The sequence below is a fragment of the Saccoglossus kowalevskii genome, chromosome 7, assembly GCF_978046115.1.
Source record: "Saccoglossus kowalevskii chromosome 7, keSacKowa6.1, whole genome shotgun sequence".
Lineage (NCBI taxonomy): Eukaryota > Metazoa > Hemichordata > Enteropneusta > Harrimaniidae > Saccoglossus > Saccoglossus kowalevskii.
This window is the reverse complement of record NC_140647.1, coordinates 12,277,741-12,298,738: the sequence shown is the minus strand read 5'-3', so window position 1 is coordinate 12,298,738 and position 20,998 is coordinate 12,277,741. Positions and strand designations below refer to the sequence as shown.

Here is a 20,998-nt window from a genome sequence, read left to right as displayed (position 1 = left end):
TGCACGATATATGTCGCACTATTTAGACAGAGCGTAGACCTTTAAGAAGAACGAGCCATAACGCATTTATAACATTGGCCATGTACTCTATTTGTACCTTTCACTTACGTGAATAACTTTGACTAGACTGAAACTAGCAATTGTGATATTAAATGGGCTATTGTGTAAACCAAAATCCACTTTGGGAGTGGCTCAATATACGTATAAATTCTTCATTTCTTCAGATCTTGATACTTACATTTAATTATCTGAATTATACCTACAAGAAAGAAATGATCTACTCATTCAAACTAGTACTATGCGAGTAGGATTTTGAATTGAGAATCTCATTTGCATATTGTCAACCACACTATATACTATTTTAGATCTCAGCAAGAGTTCTACTGCCTCCGATCTTTCCACGCACTACCCTAAGCGACAAAGTGCGATATAATAACACTATTCAATTCCCGTGAAAAGAAGTACTTTCAATATAATTATATTGATCGTGATATAATCCGTGCCAATTATTAGCACAAATGCTTTTCGCAGGTTCCTGGTAGTTCACTCGATTACTTTCGGCATATGTTTTGTTAAAACATTTCATCCATCAGAAAAAAACTCACGCAATTAAAATGTTAATTCATACATACATTCGTGACAAACAAAATAACGTATAACCATATGCGAGACGTGAAGTTACCAAATAGGGTAGACATCCCCCGGATTTGAAAAAAATACTTAAAATAACAAACAAAAGTAAATGTTCCATTCATTAGATTGAGGCACTGTGTATACTGCGTCATTGTATCAACCAGAAGTAAGTATGCTATTATACATAAACTAGTAGTTTGTTCTAATCCTAATCCTAATCCTAATCTTAATCGTTCTGGTAATTTCAGGTTGTTGTACATTGTTCCTAGTAATTTAATTAACCATTATCACATACCGTAATTTAATTAACCACTACCACATACCGTTTTGTCCTGGTAGACTTTTTAAATGTCGAATATCTTTTTTTCCTCCAGCTACTTCTAGTTGACCGTGTGATAAAGTGTATCCACTCTTGCAAATATGCTAGCTAGTTCTGATTTCCATGTGCCCGGTAGTCGTTAGATTGTAGCGTAACACAACAACTAATCATGATAGTTACACTTACTTTTTGTGGATGTACCCATGCTCTCAAAGAGCAATTTATGTTAGCATTTCACAAACAATGATTTGAATTCACGTTCATATATGTTTTTCTCAGTGCGAACATTACCAAAATAAATAAATAAATAATTATTAATTAATTACTCTGGTAAACTCAGGCGATTGGCACCAGCATATCTGAGCATTTCTTTGTTGTAAAATATAAAATTTGAATATTTTGACAATTATTTTACATTTTTTTCTGATTGTAATAGGGCGATAACAGTCTAAATTGGAATACCGTAATTTAAGTAATTCATTCGTCACCACAATACAGCTGAAAACAAGTGTCTATCCTACCACTTTAATTATTTCGTATCTCTCAGTTGTCTGTTTCTACTAGCAAAACAAACCCGAATAACGCATTTCTCGATGAGCTCTATCAACTAATGATAATTACCAAACTTTGAACAAAAATTACGATATATACAAAATTTACAAACACATTTTGAGGATAACCTTATTTCAGATTGCTATTCCTGGTTATAGACACCCATACATCGTTGTTTCCATAATTCCAGAAACGTTGTAACATCATCCACACATTTGTTGTACCATGCTTCTCCCATACATTGTGAGAACAAGTGCTTTTAGACCTTTGACTAATTAAAACCTTCCTTTTTTTCTATTTATTGAACGAAGTCATTAGGGTCAATACTTCACAATTCTAGGTAGTCTATACGTATGTACCGAAAATTTACAAAGTTCACCTTTAACTGCAAGGTTTGACACATTACGAATAGAGCTCCTGAACTAGACAGTAAATCAAAATTTTAGTTATATTAAACTGCGTCTGTAGTTTTCAAAGAACTATTTTCTATGAATGAATTAAGTCCTCTGCTACACCTGCATATTTAAGATTTGAATTTTACCAACTTTGATAATATCATCACAAATTTCTAACCAGCTTCTGTCCGTTTAACATAAATCTGAGATATACCGAGAAATCGCACGCACATACGGACGCAAGGACGAAATCATAATTGATAAACCCCGTTTTCGAATTTGTCTCAAACTGGTACTAAAATGCACTTCTTAAAAACGTCAAGTACATGTATGCATAACCATGGATACAGGCAGTTACAAATGTCTGAATAATTTGTGCTGATCACTCTGTTAATTCCAGGGATATTATAACGGCTGGTCATGGAGTTTAGAAAACTGTTCGTACATATTGCATGGTTAGCTGCTTTCACTGTCACTACGCATTCCAAAGGTGATTTTAAATATATATATACTCTTTATATTTACACAGAAAAAAATCGACGTTGTAGTCCGACGATATCGGTGTTCAACAACAATGTGTGTATCACACATTTACTTGCTTTAAGTTTTTCACCACCAATTCCTTCTTTTCACCACAAAATAGTCCCGTTTATTGTCAGCACTTTCTTTCAGAAGATTCGGACAAAAGTAGTCAAATATTTTGGGTAAAAACTAAAAATTTACTCAAAATTTGTCTGTTGGCTCCACAATTAGGCAAAAAAAATGGTTTTGTTGCCCTCAGCGACCGACCGAAAAATATGAATTGAAATATTAGGCCCAAATATTAAAAACTCACCACTGTAAGCAGAAAAAAGTGTTTCCTCTAAAAATTAAGGATTCCGGACTGTTGTTTGATTCCCAGAGTCCCCGTAAGTGGCGGCTTTGATCCTCGGGTTGATCTGTATTTCTCTGACATGTTCCGAATACTAGAAGTGTATATACCTTGGCTATTTACGATACTCTTAGTTTTCACGAATTTAAAAAAAAAATCCGACCGACCGACCTAATTTTTCAATTTTTCGACTTGAGGGCAACATAAGTTTTTTTTTTTGGCCTTAGGGTTCATCTCCAGAAATATTGAAGAATAGAAGGAAAAAATTGGATGAGAAAGTCTGGTGGTGAAAAGGTTAAACGCTAAGATTGTGTGTTTTAATAATTTAAAGCGAAGGAGTCGTCACCTGCGCACACGCGGGAATCGAGTTCCAAACGTTGGTAACAACACACGCTAGAAACGCAAAGGTTCATGGGTAGACGCTTGTTTGTAAACAATGACACGCTATGGCCATCTGACGCATGCACAGGTGACGACTCCCCCGCTTTAAACATTAGACTCCGACAATGTATGTTATGTTTACAGATGGTGGGGATGTGAGGTACACGTGTTTTGGGTGGGAGTACAAAGTTTTCTGTGGATCACTAAATTGGGACGATGCGCGACAGGCGTGTCGGGATGCCGGCTTCGATGATTTAGCCGCGATACGGTCGTCTACAATGATACAAGACGTCAAGGACATCGTCGCCAACAATCAATGGACCAAGCAAAATTGTCACAATGGTGGATTCTGGATAGGCTTGCACGACCCAGACACGACCAATGCCATTCCTCACACGGAGGCTGATTTGCAGTGGGTGAGCAATGATCCGTGTGTGAAGTACTTTGAATGGGAACCATTCCAACCTGATGACAACACAAAGCAAAATGTTGCAGGACAGGCTTGTGTATGTCTTTGGTAAGTTATGACGTAAGAGTGAGGAATGGGACTGTTTTGCCTGAATTAAAATGTTGTCACAAAATATTAGGTGATGAAATCGTTATCTATACTCAAATAAATATCTCCCCGCCTGATTTTTTTTTTTAATCTTCTATTTGAATAGCATCATGTATGGAGAAAAACAGTTTTACTTGGACAATTCATGAAGTTAATGGACTTTTATGATTTAGCTTTTAAAAAAAAAAAAAATGAAGAGTTCACACAACACGAATAAGTGTGAATAGATTGAGTGGAAACATTAGGCCATGTTTACGCGCCTTCTGTCAATGCATAAGGGACGTCGTCAGAGGGCGCGATTCTTGCCACTTTTGGAATGCTTTTATATTTATTACTATTACTATTATACGATTATACAAACAGGTCAAAGAAGAACGGACTAATGGACGACAACTATTGCATACTGGAACGCGGATATATTTGTGAGAAATTCAGTAAGTGTTTTTGTTTTTTGCTTACATTCATTGCTCTCGTTTTCCTTCGCTAATAAACGTACGTGGAGAACCTGAATATTGTTTTCAAGTTAAATTTCGCGTTCAATTACATTTTGCTAGTTCAGTCACCCCCACGAACATAAATGGACTCGACTGGAATTTAGCAGCAATGTGTATATGTTATTTGTGCGCGACATAATAAAATAGTTTATCATTTTTAATAACAGATTGTATTTCTCAACAATCTATTCCCTTAGTTCACAATGATTGCGGTGATTCCTGTGGCTGTGATGGAGGATGCCCGTCTTAGAATAATACACACCGTGAATGCGTGACGTCACATAGCTGTTTTTTCAAGACATTTGAGTATTACGTCATCTCATTGTGTCGTCCTTACTGAAAATGTTTCTATCGTTCCCACGCAGGGTAGTCACATCCGCCTTCTATACATTGATTTTCTTTCAATCATTACATTAAATTTACTTTTCATGTCACTGCTGCTTCTAACACCTGTATTTGTTTGCGCCTTTGTGAGATATCATACCCCAGAAGTCCCGTACACTACACTACGCGGTACACTGCATAGTTATGATCACGGGAGGAGCTACTATAAATCACGCCCTCTGGTATTGGAGCGCTTTTGTGTCGTCAACATTACGTATATAGATAAAGGAGTTTTAGTTTAAATCGGCAACTGTGTTTGGTTGTGGAGTCGTCATCTAGAATTTAGTAAAATTTCTCAAAAACGCTACCCTAATCAATTGACAAGCCCCTACGTGCGAGGCTTTTGTCGCAAGTCACGTCATCGAAGCGCTACGCTACTAGAGAGGGCGCTTTTTATAGAAGGTGTTTTCATAAACATGTAACATCAAACCACTGATCTGAGACGTAACGGAAGTTCTGGGGTTATAGATATTATTACTAGACAAATATAAGATATACTAGATTTAATAAATGACGTTTATCCCTAAAAATATATTGTATGTGTGTTTTATTTCAAGTTGTAACTTACCTCGATAGAATCTTCAAGTGTATAATGTACTCTTGACGGTTGCGAGTAATTTTTATGTAATTCTATGATTAAATTTTGTTGTTACATTGGCGGTGAAGTAAAGCGGATTATAAACACACACAACTTCATTTTAGGTGCATAGTTGCGAGAAATGAAACTAAAACAATATAGAAACGGAAAAACGGTTTCCATAAGATTTACAATCACATTTGTATAGTTTTCTAATTTCAAACAATGCCAACATTTACTTATTAGATCTGGTAAATTATCTGAAATATGAGAATTACGGAAATACACCTAGTTCCGCAACGTGCATATATTTATAACGTGATGGTGGACATACATACTGTTTATAACACAGGTCTATGTAATCAGCCATGTTCTAGATGCACTTCAGAGTTACCAGTAACACTGTATGGTAGCTTACACAACACGCCCTCACAGTGACGTTTACTCCTGGCTCTTGCGCTTATTGGTAAAATACCGTTTTTAAAATATTTACGTCTAAATCATCCCAACGGTTTAAAAGCATGCAATATTAATGCCAAAACGGTGTGCCATGACCCCAGAAATTATTCATATGGGACAAAACATGGCACTCGTGACTCGCTTGAATGAAAATGATGATGTGGGTCCGTTTTTAAATTAAATTATTATTATTATTATTGATAGCAATGACAGGGTATGTTGTTCTATCCGTAATTTCACGCAGATTCCTGCATTGTCAAAGGACATATACAATAAGTGTATAAATTACTGTAAAATGACTAATTTTCACTGGGTTTAAATTTCACTGCTTTACCATTTCAGGCATATTCAGTGGGTTTTAAATTCACGGTTTCGTCATTTAGATAATGTGTTCTATGCTAAATTTTACATATTCACTGGGTTTTAATTTAGCGCATTTTCCAGTGAGCGAAATAAGCAAAATTAAAACCCAGTGAATAATTACCCCTTTACAGTATATAATGGACTAAACAATGGTTGAATAACAGTAGAAGTTACCAACTGACCACATTGTTTACCACCGCCCTTTACAAGTTCATTATTGTGGAACAATACAAAAAACATGTAGCTATTATATTAGGAAATAAGTATATAATAGCACAACAGTCCCAAACGAAATACACGATAGTCCCTAATGTAACGCATGACAGTCTACAGTGAAATCACAGGGAGCCCAGGAACTATGATCAACTGTACGCACTCCCTATGAGCGAGGGGGGGGGGGGGGTTCGGCTGGTATCTAGTGTAAGAAATAGACGAGGGATGAAGGCTCCAGCGAGCTCATATTTTTTAAACTAGAAAAACAGACGAACAGAATGAAAAATCAAATCTATGACAACACACAGTTAAATACACGAAAGTCCACAGTAAAATACACTACAGTCCACAGTGGTATACAAACAACAGTACACAGTTAAGTACACGACAGTCCCCAGTGAAATAAACGACAGTCCACAATGAAATACACGACAGTCCACAGTGAAATACACGACAGTCCACAATGAAATACACGACAGTCCACAATGAAATACACAACAGTCCACAGTGGAATACACGACAGTCCACAATGAAATATACGACAGTCCACAGTTAAATACACGACAGTCTCCAGTGAAATACACGACAGTCGACAATGAAATACACGACAGTCGACAATGAAATACACGACAGTCCACAGTGAAATACACGACAGTCCACAATGAAATACACGACAGTCCACAATGAAATACACAACAGTCCACAGTGGAATACACGACAGTCCACAATGAAATATACTACAGTCCACAGTTAAATACACGACAGTCTCCAGTGAAATACACGACAGTTGACAAGGAAATAAACAACAGCCCACAGTGAATTACACGACAGTCCACAGTGAAATACACGACAGTCCCCAGTGAAATACACGACAGTCCACAGTGAAACACACGACAGTCCACAGTGAAACACACACCAGTCCACAGTGAAATACACGACAGTCCCCAGTGAAATATACAACAGTCCACAGTTAAATACACGACAGTTCACAATGAAATACACAACAGTCCACAGTGAAATACACAACAGTCCACAGTTAAATACACAACAGTTCACAATGAAATACACAACAGTCCACAGTGGAATACACGACAGTCCACAATGAAATATACGACAGTCCACAGTTAAATACACGACAGTCTCCAGTGAAATACACGACAGTCGACAATGAAATACACGACAGTCCACAATGAAATACACGACAGTCCACAGTGAAATATACAACAGTCCACAGTTAAATACACGACAGTTTACAATGAAATACACAACAGTCCACAGTGAAGTACACAACAGTCCACAGTTAAATACACAACAGTCAACAGTGAAATAAACAACAGCCCACAGTGAATTACACGACAGTCCACAGTGAAATACACGACAGTCCCCAGTGAAATACACACCAGTTAATAGTGAAATACACGACAATCCACAGTGAAATACACGACAGTCCCCTAGTGAAATACACCTCAGTCGACAATGAAATAAACAACAGCCCACAGTGAATTACACGACAGTCCACAGTGAAATACACGACAGTCCCCAGTGAAATACACGACAGTCCACAGTGGAACACACACCAGTCAACAGTGAAATACACGACAGTCCCCAGTGAAATACACGACAGCCCACAGTGAAACACGCACCAGTCAACAGTGAAATACACGACAGTCCATAGTGAAATACACGACAATCTACAGTGAAATACACCTCAGTCAACAGTGAAATACACACCAGTCCACAGTTAAATACACGACAGTCCCCAGTGAAATACACGACAATCCCCAGTGAAATACACGACAGTCCACAGTGGAATAAATACACCTCAGTCCCCAGTGAAATACACGGCAGTCTACAATGAAATAAACAACAGCCCACAGTGAAATACACGGCAGTCCAAAGTTAAATACATGACAGTCCACAGTGAAATACACGACAGTCCCCAGTGAAATACACGAGAGTCGACAATGAAATATACGATAGTCCACAGTTAAATACACGACAGCCAACAATAAAACACACACATAACAAACTAAATTAATATAGTTTTGTTCTGGAAAAGACGAAGTTAAGTTTTATTATCATTGAGAATGTTTCTTTATAAATCAGTTAAAAACAAAATTTAAAAGGAAAAGGAAAGTCACACAATTTCATATGTATACAGTGATAATAGTGATTATATTCATGCGACATATAAACTGCTCATTTTGCATTGTTTGTTTAAATGTTAGACAAACCCGCCATGGTGGTTCTTGAGTTCTGTTCTTGAAGAATGAACGGAGTTAAGTACAAATATTTGCTTAAAGGGCAGTGCTCGTCGCGCTGAGCATGTGCTATATTTGTGTACATAAACATTGATTTCCCAACAATCTAATGCGCTAATATCGCCCGTGACTCCTTCGATACCTTCCAATCATACCTAAGAAAATACATAATTAAAGCTTACTAACGTTTCAGTTTTTACTTGTTGATCTGCGCAACAAACAAAGTCGCCATCTTTGTTTATATGAGACCAATATATCTCGCGCATGCGTGGCGCGACGAATACCGCCCCTTAAAGTTAATCACGCAATAATCTTAAAGTTGCATTCCCACTTTGCAAATACGTGAAACATTAATACCAGAACAAGCTGATGGTGTTTTAGCTAAACAATGTGTAAGTAGATGTCCCGTCCGTCCCGCTCACTTTTCCGCCAATGTTATTTATCCTTAGACATATCTGACTCAGAGTCTCTTTTGGTTACAAATTTTGATGAATTTATGAGGCATTATAATATGAGGTTATTACGAGGATACCTCAAAGTATGCTCGAAGACAGTGCAGCGGAAGTACCGACCGACGCGCAGCGGAGGTCGATGCGAACGCGTACTGTCTGGGTGCATACTTTGCAGTATCCTCGTAAGAACCTTATTATTAGACATCTTTCCCTCCCAGGAATAAATCATGGGAATGTCGACATCCAAAACTTTTAGAACAGAATTAGTGAACTTCTTTGTGTGGGGTCCGGTCAAACCCTGAGGGCAGCCATGTTTGTTTTTTATTACTAGTATTAGAGGACGCTTACGCGCGTAATCGTTCCATATTTGGAATTCGCGTTTCCTAATACGGTAGTATGAAAATACCTAATGCAATACCGCAAAATTACCGCTCGCTGTAATTGCTAAAATATCATTATACACGTACAGTTTGATGGTGTATATATTGATCAGTGTATTGTACCTCACAGATGTGAAAAGTGGGAATGCAAATGTACTAACACTATAATATCTATACAGGTATTAAGCAAATACTCAATTAATTTGGATTGTGATTCTACACATATTTACCACGCATTTACATATATACTAGGTGAAATTGGTTTTACACATGTAAATTTTATGCAAATCATTGTGTAAATTGTACGCAAATCATTGTGAAAATGTTATGCAAATCATTGTGTAAATTTTATGCTAAGCACTATGTAAATTGTATGCTAATCATTGTGTATATTTTATGCTAAGCATTATGTAAATTGTATGCAAATCACTATGTAAATTTTATGCAAATCATTGTGTACATTTTATGCTAAGCATTATGTAAATTGGATGCACAGAACCATTTAAATGTTATGCAAATTATTGTGTATATATTATGCTAAGCATTATGTAAATTGTATGCAAATCACTATTTAAATTTTATGCAAATCATTGTATAAATTTTATGCTAAGCATTATGTAATTTTTTTGCTAAACATTATGTAAATTGTATGCAAATCACTATGTAAATTTTATTCAAATCATTGTGTACATTTTACGCTAATCATTATGTAAATTGTATGCAAATCACTATGTAAATTATATGCAAATCATTGTGTACATTTTATGCTAAGCATTATGTAAATCATTATGCAAATATGCCAGGAATGTAAGTAGAATACAATACGGGAATTTGCCCACAGAATGAATCCGGCCGGAACTTGGAAATCATCTACCAATAATATATAAATAACACCGTGGCCGTATACGTTGCCTTACTGTGACCCACTGTATAACATGTAGTACATCGCTACTCCTATAGCTATTACAACAAGCCAGCAATAAGAACCAATCATAATGTATTGTGTTGGGTCGAATACCCCTGAAAAAAAAATATATCGAACTTGACATGATTATTGATCAGAAGGTCGCTGGTGTAGTGGAATGCGAAACTGTACTTTGAACAATTGAAATAAAATCAACCCGGCGAAGTTTAACAGAATTAGGCAAATAATATCCACAATATAATCCCCTACTATTATTGTATCTAATGACAGTTCACTCTTACTGAACACGTATACCATGAAAGTAGTGACCATGCTTATTAATGAATTGAATGCTTTAATAATATGTTCATCTAGTGAATATATGTTTCATTTCTAAGGTCAATAATACAATTTCGTTTTACGAAAAATAAATGATGCACCGCTGTTAAAGCAAGTCGACCATAATAACATATTAACATGAATTGTAGTTAAAGCCGGGGAGTCGTCACTTGCGCATGCGTCAGATAGCCATAGCATGCCATTGTTTACAAATAAGCGTCTGCTCATGAGCCTTTGCGTTTTTAGCGTGTGTTGTTATCGTCGCTTGGGACTCAATTCCCGCGCGTGCGCAGGTGACGACCCTCCCGCTTTAACATATTCAATTTTGCGCATAGTAAACCTTGGCACTGGATAACGCTTTTCTAATTTGTCGTTAAGGGCTTAATGTACACACTTTGAGGAATGTTAGTATGTGAAGAGTTCACTAATTTATTGTCCAGGGTCGGATTCTGACTCCTGCTATTGGATAAAATCTCCTTACAGACATGTGCCTATTGCATTGTTTTGTCAAACGTGTTACACTCTTCTTTTCGTATGACGGACACGCCTAAATGTTGTATTATCGTTTTATTTGCTTTGTTAGTATTAAAAAATTGTATCGTAACCTTAGCTTTATTATCAAAGTGGTACATCGATACACAGAAAATAATAATTGCTTAAAGAAGAATAAATGTAATGGAGGCATATATAATATATATAATATATAGATAACTTGATGAAATGTGAAATTTTTGTTGTTGGATGCAACATGTTCTGTTCTCAAATTCGAGAGAAGCGGGACACCGTTTACAGCTCCTTCTTGTGTTTGGGTGAATGTGCCAGTACGCCTAAAAGAGTCATAAATTTGAAATGTTCCCACTACATTTGAGTACCTTTCACAACATAGCTAGACAGACTTGTTTTACCTGTTTCTGTGACATCCCAGTGTTTGCTGCACAATAGTGATGTCAGATCGTCATTACTGTGTACCAGCTCGCTGATGTCCACCGATGGAATATCTGTGTCAATACCCAATAAAATATGGCATTATTACTCACGCTTTGGCAAATATGTACGACCACTTAACCCTCTCTAAGGTATATAATCATATCAAATCATATCTTAAAGGGCGGCAGTCGTCACGCCGCGTTCTGTTTGATATGGGACTCATAGCGACGTATACAACGCGCGAAAAATACATTGTTTATTTACATGAAATTCGAACACGCGCTGCGCGACGACCACCGCGCTTTAAGTAGTATTTTGATAAAAATTAACAAATACCGTCATCATCCGAGGACTCCGACGACGATTCATTCTTATCGCGAAAATCTTTCCTCGGAGCAGGTTTCCCAAAGTTCTTCTTGTCCTCTGCTGCCTGTAATATTTCAAAATTCTTAACCTAGTTAGACACAATGAAAGTGGTATACAAACGTACAATAATGTGATTATATGGAAGATGACATCGAAAATTAAGTTAAATTTACATAAACTCACTTCAAATCGTCTTTTGTAACTATATATCACTGTATCTGGTAGATCTAACAGTAGAGCTACCTCCTCTAATCGCGTTTTCAGATGTCCCCAGTCATAACTGTGCGGTTTACCCGAACGCCAAAGTCGCTCCTCTAATTCCAGAGCCTCCACTAAATATTTCCTTGATTCAGTTAATCTTTCCATTTCTAGATAGATTGTCCCTACCATGTAAACACTCCTCGCGGTGTAGGGTGTGTCACCAAGGATTTCCTTTCTGCCGTTCATCGCCGCTGTCGCATAAACCAAGGCATCTTCAAACCTATATCGATAGATGGTAAATGTTGCATTGTTGGTGCGGGCAGTGACATCTTCGTTTAACCCACATACGTTTAATACTAAGTATATTCATTAGTACTGATACTTTCGCACGTTGATGTGCATGTAGGTGAAATTTATGACAAGTTATTTAAAACAAAACAAAAACAATCCAATGTACGGATGTGCACTTAAAGTGTTAACCCCTTTAACGCAAAGTCAACTTTTGTCAAAAACAAAGCTACCTGTCGGTCGAAACATCCATAATTCTGAGTTTTCAAAAGAAGTAGTCGATAACATGATGTTTTATCTTGATGGCAAAAATATCCAGAAAATTGATGGAATCGCCATGAAAATAACTCCGCCCTGAGTACCTACATACAAAGTATCAAAACGATCAGACTGACAGTTTTCAAGAAGACGTCGAAATAGTTTTCTATCGAAAATGACACAAATATGCGCTAAAAATAGAGAATTGATGATATCGCCACAAAATGAGTAAATCTGATGAAGGTCACTCAGGGATTCTGTATATGACGTATCAATGTAATCGGAATTTTCAAAAACTCGAAAATAAACAAGCCATGCATGGCACAGTCCCCGTTAGTTATCAAATTTAATATATATATAGTTTTGTTTATAGTGATATAGCTGGAATATAACCATGCTAGGAATATGATTTTTTAACATTAAAATGATTGACATTTATATCTGATCGTCAAACAAGTACTTGTCCATATTGAGAGATATTGCTCTGGAACAGCATTCAAAATCAGCCATTTTGAATGCATGTATATATATATAACATGATGTATAACGAATATATAAAATGTAAATATAATGAGTCAAAGCATTTAAGAGATATGGCTTTAGAAGCCCAATCATTAAAACAAAATGGCCGTCAGTTAGCCATTTTGAATCCAATCTGAAAAATAAAATGACGAACATCAGGAACCCGTATTGTCTAATGTATGTACTAAGTTTGAACGAAATCCACCCATAAATGCTTGATATTTGATGATATTTTTAGCACAAAAATGACCACCATTCGACCATTTTGAATAGGATAGTCAAACCAATATATCTGTTTATCCATGACATGATGTATAATGAATATTTAAAATTTGAAAATATTATCAGTCAAAACAAGTCGGAGATATGGGTCTAGAAGCCCATTCATTTAACCAAAATGGCCGCCAGACAGCAATTTTGAATCCGATCTGAAAAATAAATGATGTGCATCAGGAACCTGTAATGTCTAATATATGTACCAAGTTTGAACGAAATCCATCAATAAATGCCAGAAATGCTTGACATTTGATGATTGTTTAGCACAAAAAGGCCACCATTTGACCATTTTGAATAGGATCGTCAAACCAATATATCTGTCTATCTATGACATGATGTATAATGAATATTTAAAATTTGAACATAATCAGTGAAAGCAAGTCAGAGATATGGCACGAGAACCACATTCATTAATACAAAATGGCTGCCAGTTGGCCATTTTGAATCTTATCTGAAAAACAAAATTATTTGCATCAAGGTCCCATAATGTCTAATGTATATACCAAGTTTGAACAAAATCCATCTGTAAACAGCCGAGAAATGGTTGATTTTGATGATTTTCAGCACAAAAAAGACCGCCATTCGGTCATCTTGAATCAGATCGTCAAACATATTGACGTGCATATGTATAATATATGTATAATATCATGTATGAAGTTTGATTGTGATTGGTCCAGGCATTTCTAAGATACAGGTCCGGACGCACGCACAGACGCACGCACGTACGACGCACGCACGCACGCACGCACACACGGAGGTCAAAACATAAGTCCCCGTTTTCGGACTGCGTCCGAACGGGGACTAACAAAAATCGCTAAAAATAGGCGTTAGGTAATCTCATGTACTAACACATCAAATATGCAAGCAATTTCAGTAAATTTTAAGAAGAAGTGTTATTTATGAAAAAGGTTGACGCCGGGAGACAAGCGACGGAACGACGCGGACGAATAACTAGTCATATCAATGCCACCGCAAAGCTAATAATGCAAACTGTTCGACCAAAATGGTTGAGAAAAAAATGAAGGGGTTCAAGGGTTATGTTTTGAACATACAGACATTTCCATGCAGTATCAAGTACTTTTAACGCCCATGTATTCGTTTGGTAAAAAAATACATGCGATATTAATTGCTGGTACGTACTATTTTTTTGTTTTAAATTCACATTTAAATTCACGCCACCAAAACATTTTAAGGAATGGCACTGAAGGCGTATACATGCGACGTGGGAATAAAGAGTGCACTCCTTTTCCTTTGATGATGTATTACATACCTATGCATCCTACGGTAGGTGGTAGCGACATTCTTCATGATCGAGAATCCACTGGTTGACGCAACAATTCCTAACTCAGATTGAATTTTAAGCGCGTGCTTATAAAGACTGACGGCCTTGTCGTAGTTCTTAAGATCGTGGTGAAAAGCAGCCATATTTTGAATGAGTGCCGGTGTATTGAAGTGTACTTCCGAGCCGCCATTCAGTTCGCATCTTAAGTCATAGGCTTTCTTAGCATATGTCAGTGCTTGTTTCACAATAGAGGGTAGGATCGTATGCTGGGAATCATCGATGGCAAGTTTATGGGTCGTCACGCTTATCGATGAATACAGGTTGACCATTCGGTCTTCGATATCGTCATCATACTTTTCATATATTCTCAATGCTCGTTGTAAGTATCTGTTGGATTCTTTCGGAAAGTTTCGCTCAAAGAATATATCACCGATACAATGATAACAGCGTGCCTCTGCTAGTTGGACATTTCTAGCAGTCTGATCTGGCAATTTACTTAGTACATGCAGCGCGTCATTAACCATAGCACACAAATGACATTCGGAGTAACCTTTTTCTAGGAGCTGCATCACCTCGAGGCACCGTAACTCCGCAAACTGTGCTTCATTCCCAGCAGCCTTCTCTGCTTGAGCCCGATCCTTGTAATAGTGATATCGTTCATTTGCGTTTAGTAATATATTCAGTATTTCTTCGATCGATGCCACTTCCTGGATGTCGCCATAGAAACCAGCTTTATCGCATATGAGCTTGAGCACGTTGCGGAAGTTTCCAGAATCTTCGGCTTGAAGTTTCATAGCATCTTGAAAATTGGAAGACACCAGTTCATTCATCTTTTTTAGTCTTGTCATGTAATATTGTACGTATCGCTTTTCGGCGATCTCATACCACTCTTTCACCTTACTGTCCTCCTGCATTTTAATATCCCGGATGTATGTCCTTATAAGGAAGTGGATGACGTATCTTGGTTTTCTGTTGCTATATTTAGTGGTCTCGCTCGTTTCTATTAAGTTTTTCTTCTGTAGCATCTCAATTTTATTGTTTGCTTTAAATTTTCCAACATCTTTATCGATTGTTTTCCCGCCAAATGTGCTCTTGTAATAAGTATCAAGGATTGTTGCTGCTGCTTTCGCGGTGAATGACCCCGGAAATACGGCCAGCATTATTAAGTCCATTTTCTCGCCCTCGTTTAAAAATTCAACAACACTCCGAAAACCGGCTTCAATTTTGTGATCTGCAGCGAAACCTCTTTTCTGGAGAGAAAGCAAGGTGTCTGACGGTTCACATTTTAATTTGGCAACCATCTCCTTCACTTTGATTTCCGATCCCTGGAGGCTTCCAACAACCATTTTCATAAGCAGCGGACACATCCCACACTGTCTTGCGAGGCTCTCAGAGTCTTGCTTAGTGAACTGGCGCTCTTTACTGTAGTCTCGAATGTACTGTGAAGCCTCTTCCAAAGTCAAACAGTGTTCTGACGAATCTAAACGAATTGTTTGCAAGACTTCGTTCAGTGTATCTTCGTTTTCTGGTATTCCATACAGAGTTGTGATGATAAGCTTAACACGTGGGGTGCTCAAATCTACCAAATCACGAAGGAATGTCAAAAACTCTTTTCTGAACACGTTAGTGTTACCGTCACTATCTGGTTCGAGTGGTCTGTCCACATTGTCAAGCCAAAGTATCATACGACGACCTGTATTGTAGTGAAACAGATGTTATATGCATGAATCCGAAGTGAATTCCAGATGAAATGAACGACGATTTAAAGAGGATGCGCCCAAATTTATGAGCGCACATCATTTGATTTTATATTGATTTGTCAACAGAATTTGAAAATAAAAGTGAATGAACCTAGTTTCAAGTATTTTAAAAATGTTAAATACATATTTTAAAATTATTAGCCTAACAGAAAAACGAAACATAAGGAAGGTCGAATTAAAAATTAATTTGGATTTGTAATTAGAAGTGTCAGAATATTGTTAAGCAGTTTGTGCTTAAAATGGAAAATACAGTAACAAATAAAGTAAAGAGTATTATATTGTAAAAAAAAAGGTTTGCTTTTCGTCACTGTATGCGACAGTTGGGAACCTGAGCCTCACACATGTGCAATTTCGCACACTTCCGGTGAAGTACGCCACATACGGTATAATGATAACAATTCGTACAATAATCACCTCACATATATATGTTATTTGCTAATGCAGATATTTAATAAATCTTATTCTTGTGGAACTGAATGATCTAACAGAAAAAACTATATGAAAAAAAAAGCAAAACCTGCCCATATGTTATCGTAACATCAATGACCGTGACCCTATTTTGGGGTTGTTCTCAACGTGTCCGTAACAAACAAATACTCAATCAGCTTGGAATCAGGTATATGTACATAACACAGAACATCAATTTATTATAATAATTAATCGCTCCAAAACTAAACTGTTTAATTGCGTTTTCTGAAAACACACTTGTGGTCGGGACTTGTCATATGCATTCAGTGACTGTTGATGTTTTGCTAATTAGATCTTTTAGTCATGGTTACGCGACTCTTTCTCGGTGAGAAAACACAATATACTTGCTAGACTCACTAAACTTTAAGCAAGAATAGCTACCTACACACAGCTTTAGGTACAGTGTCATTCCTCTAATATATGTTTATAATCTCCACCCTGAACATGCAAGTTGGTGATTCAATAGTCTAACGGCGTGTGAACCGAAAGTGCGAACGTGAAGTCGCTATCATAACAACAGAATAGAATTAAATAACATATATAACACATCGAAAAATTGACATTTACGATGAGAATTAAATAAGAATATTTTTATGGAATGTATCGCCTTTTTGATCTCGATAAACTAACTATTGTTTGGGGCATATATTTTACGTCGGCTTTGATTTTGTTGTTATCAAACTCGCTGGCTATTTTACCAATTTATGATTATGATTTGGAAAATATCTGTGAAAAAGTTATTAGATTCTTATGGAAGCATTATCCACCGCATCCTAAAATGTCGATGTTTGAAGAAAACACCCACCTTTCTTGTAATTTTTTATCTTGTGAAGTACCCTGAATCTATCCTCTTCTGAATCTGATTTTTCACGCTGTATTAAATTAAGCGAATACATAATAGCTGGCAATATACTGTCTATAGTATCTTTCCCTTTTAGGTCCACGGGAAACACCTCCCATCCGTCATTCATCGTGTCTACGCACACTTCTCTGGCCAAGCGGGTCTTTCCCATTCCCGGTAGCCCGGCGATACAAACGCCCCCTATCCGAGTGGTCGGTGTACACAGCGTGTCGCGTATGGCACACATGGCCTTTTCTCTACCGATGAATGGTTCGAGATTCTTTGAATGAGTCACACCGGCAACGCTCCCCATTTCTCGTATCTCTCGTTGGCGCCCCTCTTCGAATTCCTCCAGGAATTCCAGCAACGAGGGGTTGATTTGCTCCAACAGTTCACGAAGTAGGTCGGTGTCATCAATTCCGAGTATATTCAGGCGCTGGAGCACGAGAAACAAATCAGCGTAGTTCTTAATCTGTGCTATTTTCTCGGCAATTTTTAGACTATCATTTTTGTAACGCGAATACAGAAGCTGCTTAGCGATTCTGACATCCTCATCACGAAACTCTTTAGCAATATCGTTTAAGAGTACAGACCACTGTAAACTCGTCTTAGTAGAAACCATGTTTACGTAGTTCGTATTTTCAACGGTTGTTATGTCGTAATGCATATACGCATGACGGGTATTTTGGCTTCCGGGTCAGGATTATTTTACCCACAATGCATCTTTAATTACGATCAACACGGCCAGTTAGCAAGTTAGTTTTACCGCATACAACGCTTGCCTATTGGGTTGTGACATAGGCACTTTACATATATCTGAAACGGATGCAACTGCTCTGTAACTGTACCCAGACTGTTGTATAAAAGGTATATATAGTTGTCATTACATTGATATCATTTCGGGGGCGTATGCAGTTTAGTGTCAAATTTCGATTCATTTTCGCACAGTGGAAATCGAGAATGGGTAATGTATACATTTTATTGCTGAATTGAGTAATTGTTGTACGTATAGTTGCTCGTCGGTTGGACCGCCGATGATGCATGACAACCCATCTCGACTTACAATGAGTCTGATTGACGTATAAAAAATAATGCCCAGTGGCGGCGGCACAGGGGGGGGGGGGCACAGGGGGTGGTCACCCCTCGAAAAAATGTTGGGGGACGTCGCCCCTCCAAAATCGAACTGAAACCCTTTGTGTCAGCAAAATTTGCCCCTCAAAATGCAGGAAATAGCGTTTTAGAGGATCTAGATTTCAAAATTGTCAAGGGCGGGTTGCCCGAAACCCCTAGTAAGATCAATTGGTTGGTGAGCAGATCTCCCTCTATGTAGAAGTTCGTGTCGCCGCCTCTGAAGACGTTGAATTTATTTCGAATAGTGCGAACTGTGACGTAAAAAATATACTAGTATTCGAGTCACCTAGGAAGAAATGTATTTCTGCGTTCTCGTGAATTGTGTGTAAAATGATATTCCAACATTCATATGTTACGTAATATAGCTTGTTTTTTCTGAACTTTGTATTCGTGTACTTTGGGCAGATAATGACATTTCGTATTACTTGTAAACAATGGGATTATTGGATACTTGTTATGGTCAAAAGAAAGAGCGACGGTGATTGGAAGGCAGAAGTCGCTATACTCTCAACTAATCCTAAGCGTCGGCACTGCCGGCACCAGGCGTGTCAGTAAACTTTGAACTTTGTAAATGTGGCAAATATAAGTTATATCTACATACGGTGATGTATTAATCACGGGTTAATCACGTGTTAGTAGCGTGACATTGATAAGATGGTCATGGATCGGACATCATCTCAAATGAGTTATACCCATCTACCACGGTTACAATTGTTTTGATAGTTGAGGTCAGTGTAGTGGTCAGCTTTAAATTTGGCTTATTCGTAACACAGAGTTTAACTTATTGAGGTGTATGAACTGTTATTGTTATTGTCTTTGACAGGTAGATGGTGACCATTTTGTATATCCAGATCTAGCATTGCCACCATGGTTCGTCAATATTGTGTGATATTCTTTCTCATTGTGACCTTACTCCAACAACAACCTGTTGAAGGCCAGTTTGATGGTAAACTCCGTTCAGATTCAGTGGATGAAAACAAGGTCGATGAACCCTTGAGTGACATGCACGGTCACAAAGATGAAGTGAGTGATTTGAGTCAGACACGGGGACATGGTAACAAAATGCCAAATATGGACAAAATGTCTGGAAAACAGGACATGATGGACGTAGAACACGGTGGCGGGGTTCATGAACCAACTATGGGCATGATGCAAGAAAGTCACAATAACATGACATTTTCACACGCGCATGCTAGACATGGATTACGTGACAAAGATATGCAAATGATACAAGACGATAGCAACAAACATGGTACAGGTGATACTGCCACGGTAATGCCAGGACACCAAATGCAGGCGCACGTAAGCCAGCAGCATGTAGACAATGATAGCACTTATTGTGTGTTGATCGGCACCGTTATAGCAACATGTATTCTCCTAGCAGTCAATGTCACGTTGTTTTGTTTTATTAAACGGATAAATGAAAAGACACAGAAAAAGGACATCGAAGTACAAGTGCACGTTCTCCAGCATTCTGCCGAACGCAGTGCTTTACTTAATACAGCGCCATCTGTGGTTAATACGTTTACAGGCTCGCACCAACAACCCTTCACGCAAATTCATCAAGGTTGTCCTTGCCACTCACAGAAGCCATGTGCACAAGACTGCATCGTACACTGTGGCTGTAATCCCGATGTTTCCACGCCAACAACCTGGAAGAATTATTCCAATAAGCGTATATTCACAAACACAGTTGAAAGAGAGACAATTCTATAAATAATAATCACCAATAATTCAACTACTTTTATATTTTTCTTTAAAATCTTAATAAATTCATATGCTTTATATTATTTTGTGATTGTGTATTTGTTTTACAATATGACGAGTTGCGTTGTACTTTTTATTTTCGTCAAAGTATTCTTTAACCCGGTTATTATCTTCTAAAAATTGAGTACATAATATGCCATTTGTAGTTGTCGGATGTCGCGTGCATCAGAAACCCACAAATGGTGACCGCGCATGTATGTTACGCCCTCTAGGGATAAAGAGATGCTATGACGTAGATGGGTGAGATGAAGGTCGTTGAAAGCTTCGATGTCGTTTTGATCCATCAATGGAGATGTTGTTTTTGGTAGATTTTTTTAAAATCCTAGATAACGAACGACTACACAACTAAACACAGTTGTCGACTTGAACGATATTGCC

The 20,998-nt window shown here is 37.6% G+C and overlaps 3 protein-coding genes across 3 annotated transcripts; 2 read left to right on the top strand and 1 right to left on the bottom strand.

Moving 5' to 3' along the window:
* The first annotated feature begins 745 nt into the window (after positions 1–745).
* On the top strand, positions 746–4,635 carry LOC102801611 (brevican core protein-like). Its single transcript, XM_006811101.3, has 5 exons — positions 746–799; positions 2,300–2,389; positions 3,296–3,668; positions 4,071–4,141; positions 4,399–4,635. The coding sequence occupies exons 2-5, from the start codon at positions 2,320–2,322 to the stop codon at positions 4,449–4,451; spliced, it is 567 nt and encodes a 188-aa protein (XP_006811164.3). The 5' UTR covers positions 746–799; positions 2,300–2,319; the 3' UTR covers positions 4,452–4,635.
* A 3,605-nt stretch (positions 4,636–8,240) lies between these two features.
* LOC102801497 (uncharacterized) lies at positions 8,241–18,411 on the bottom strand. The gene is made up of 6 exons (XM_006811100.3): positions 17,687–18,411; positions 14,642–16,346; positions 12,010–12,307; positions 11,797–11,890; positions 11,439–11,531; positions 8,241–10,310 (listed from the first exon to the last, which is right to left on the bottom strand). Exons 1-6 carry the CDS (start codon positions 18,387–18,389, stop codon positions 10,204–10,206), a joined length of 3,000 nt encoding a protein of 999 aa, XP_006811163.3. The 5' UTR covers positions 18,390–18,411; the 3' UTR covers positions 8,241–10,203.
* A 50-nt stretch (positions 18,412–18,461) lies between these two features.
* LOC100375197 (uncharacterized) lies at positions 18,462–20,638 on the top strand. The gene is made up of 2 exons (XM_002730365.4): positions 18,462–18,589; positions 19,677–20,638. The coding sequence occupies exon 2, from the start codon at positions 19,721–19,723 to the stop codon at positions 20,567–20,569; it is 849 nt and encodes a 282-aa protein (XP_002730411.1). The 5' UTR covers positions 18,462–18,589; positions 19,677–19,720; the 3' UTR covers positions 20,570–20,638.
* The last annotated feature ends 360 nt before the right edge of the window (positions 20,639–20,998 follow it).

Coding starts and splice junctions, on each gene's coding strand:
- LOC102801611 (XM_006811101.3), top strand. CDS start 2,320: ATGGAGTTTAGAAAACTGTTCGTACATATTGCATGGTTAGCTGCTTTC. Junction 2,390..3,295: donor TGTCACTACGCATTCCAAAG/GTGATTTTAAAT, acceptor TTATGTTTACAG/ATGGTGGGGATGTGAGGTAC. Junction 3,669..4,070: donor CAGGCTTGTGTATGTCTTTG/GTAAGTTATGAC, acceptor TTATACAAACAG/GTCAAAGAAGAACGGACTAA.
- LOC102801497 (XM_006811100.3), bottom strand. CDS start 18,389: ATGCATTACGACATAACAACCGTTGAAAATACGAACTACGTAAACATG. Junction 16,347..17,686: donor GATAAAAAATTACAAGAAAG/GTGGGTGTTTTC, acceptor ACTACAATACAG/GTCGTCGTATGATACTTTGG. Junction 11,891..12,009: donor GTTACAAAAGACGATTTGAA/GTGAGTTTATGT, acceptor GAAATATTACAG/GCAGCAGAGGACAAGAAGAA.
- LOC100375197 (XM_002730365.4), top strand. CDS start 19,721: ATGGTTCGTCAATATTGTGTGATATTCTTTCTCATTGTGACCTTACTC.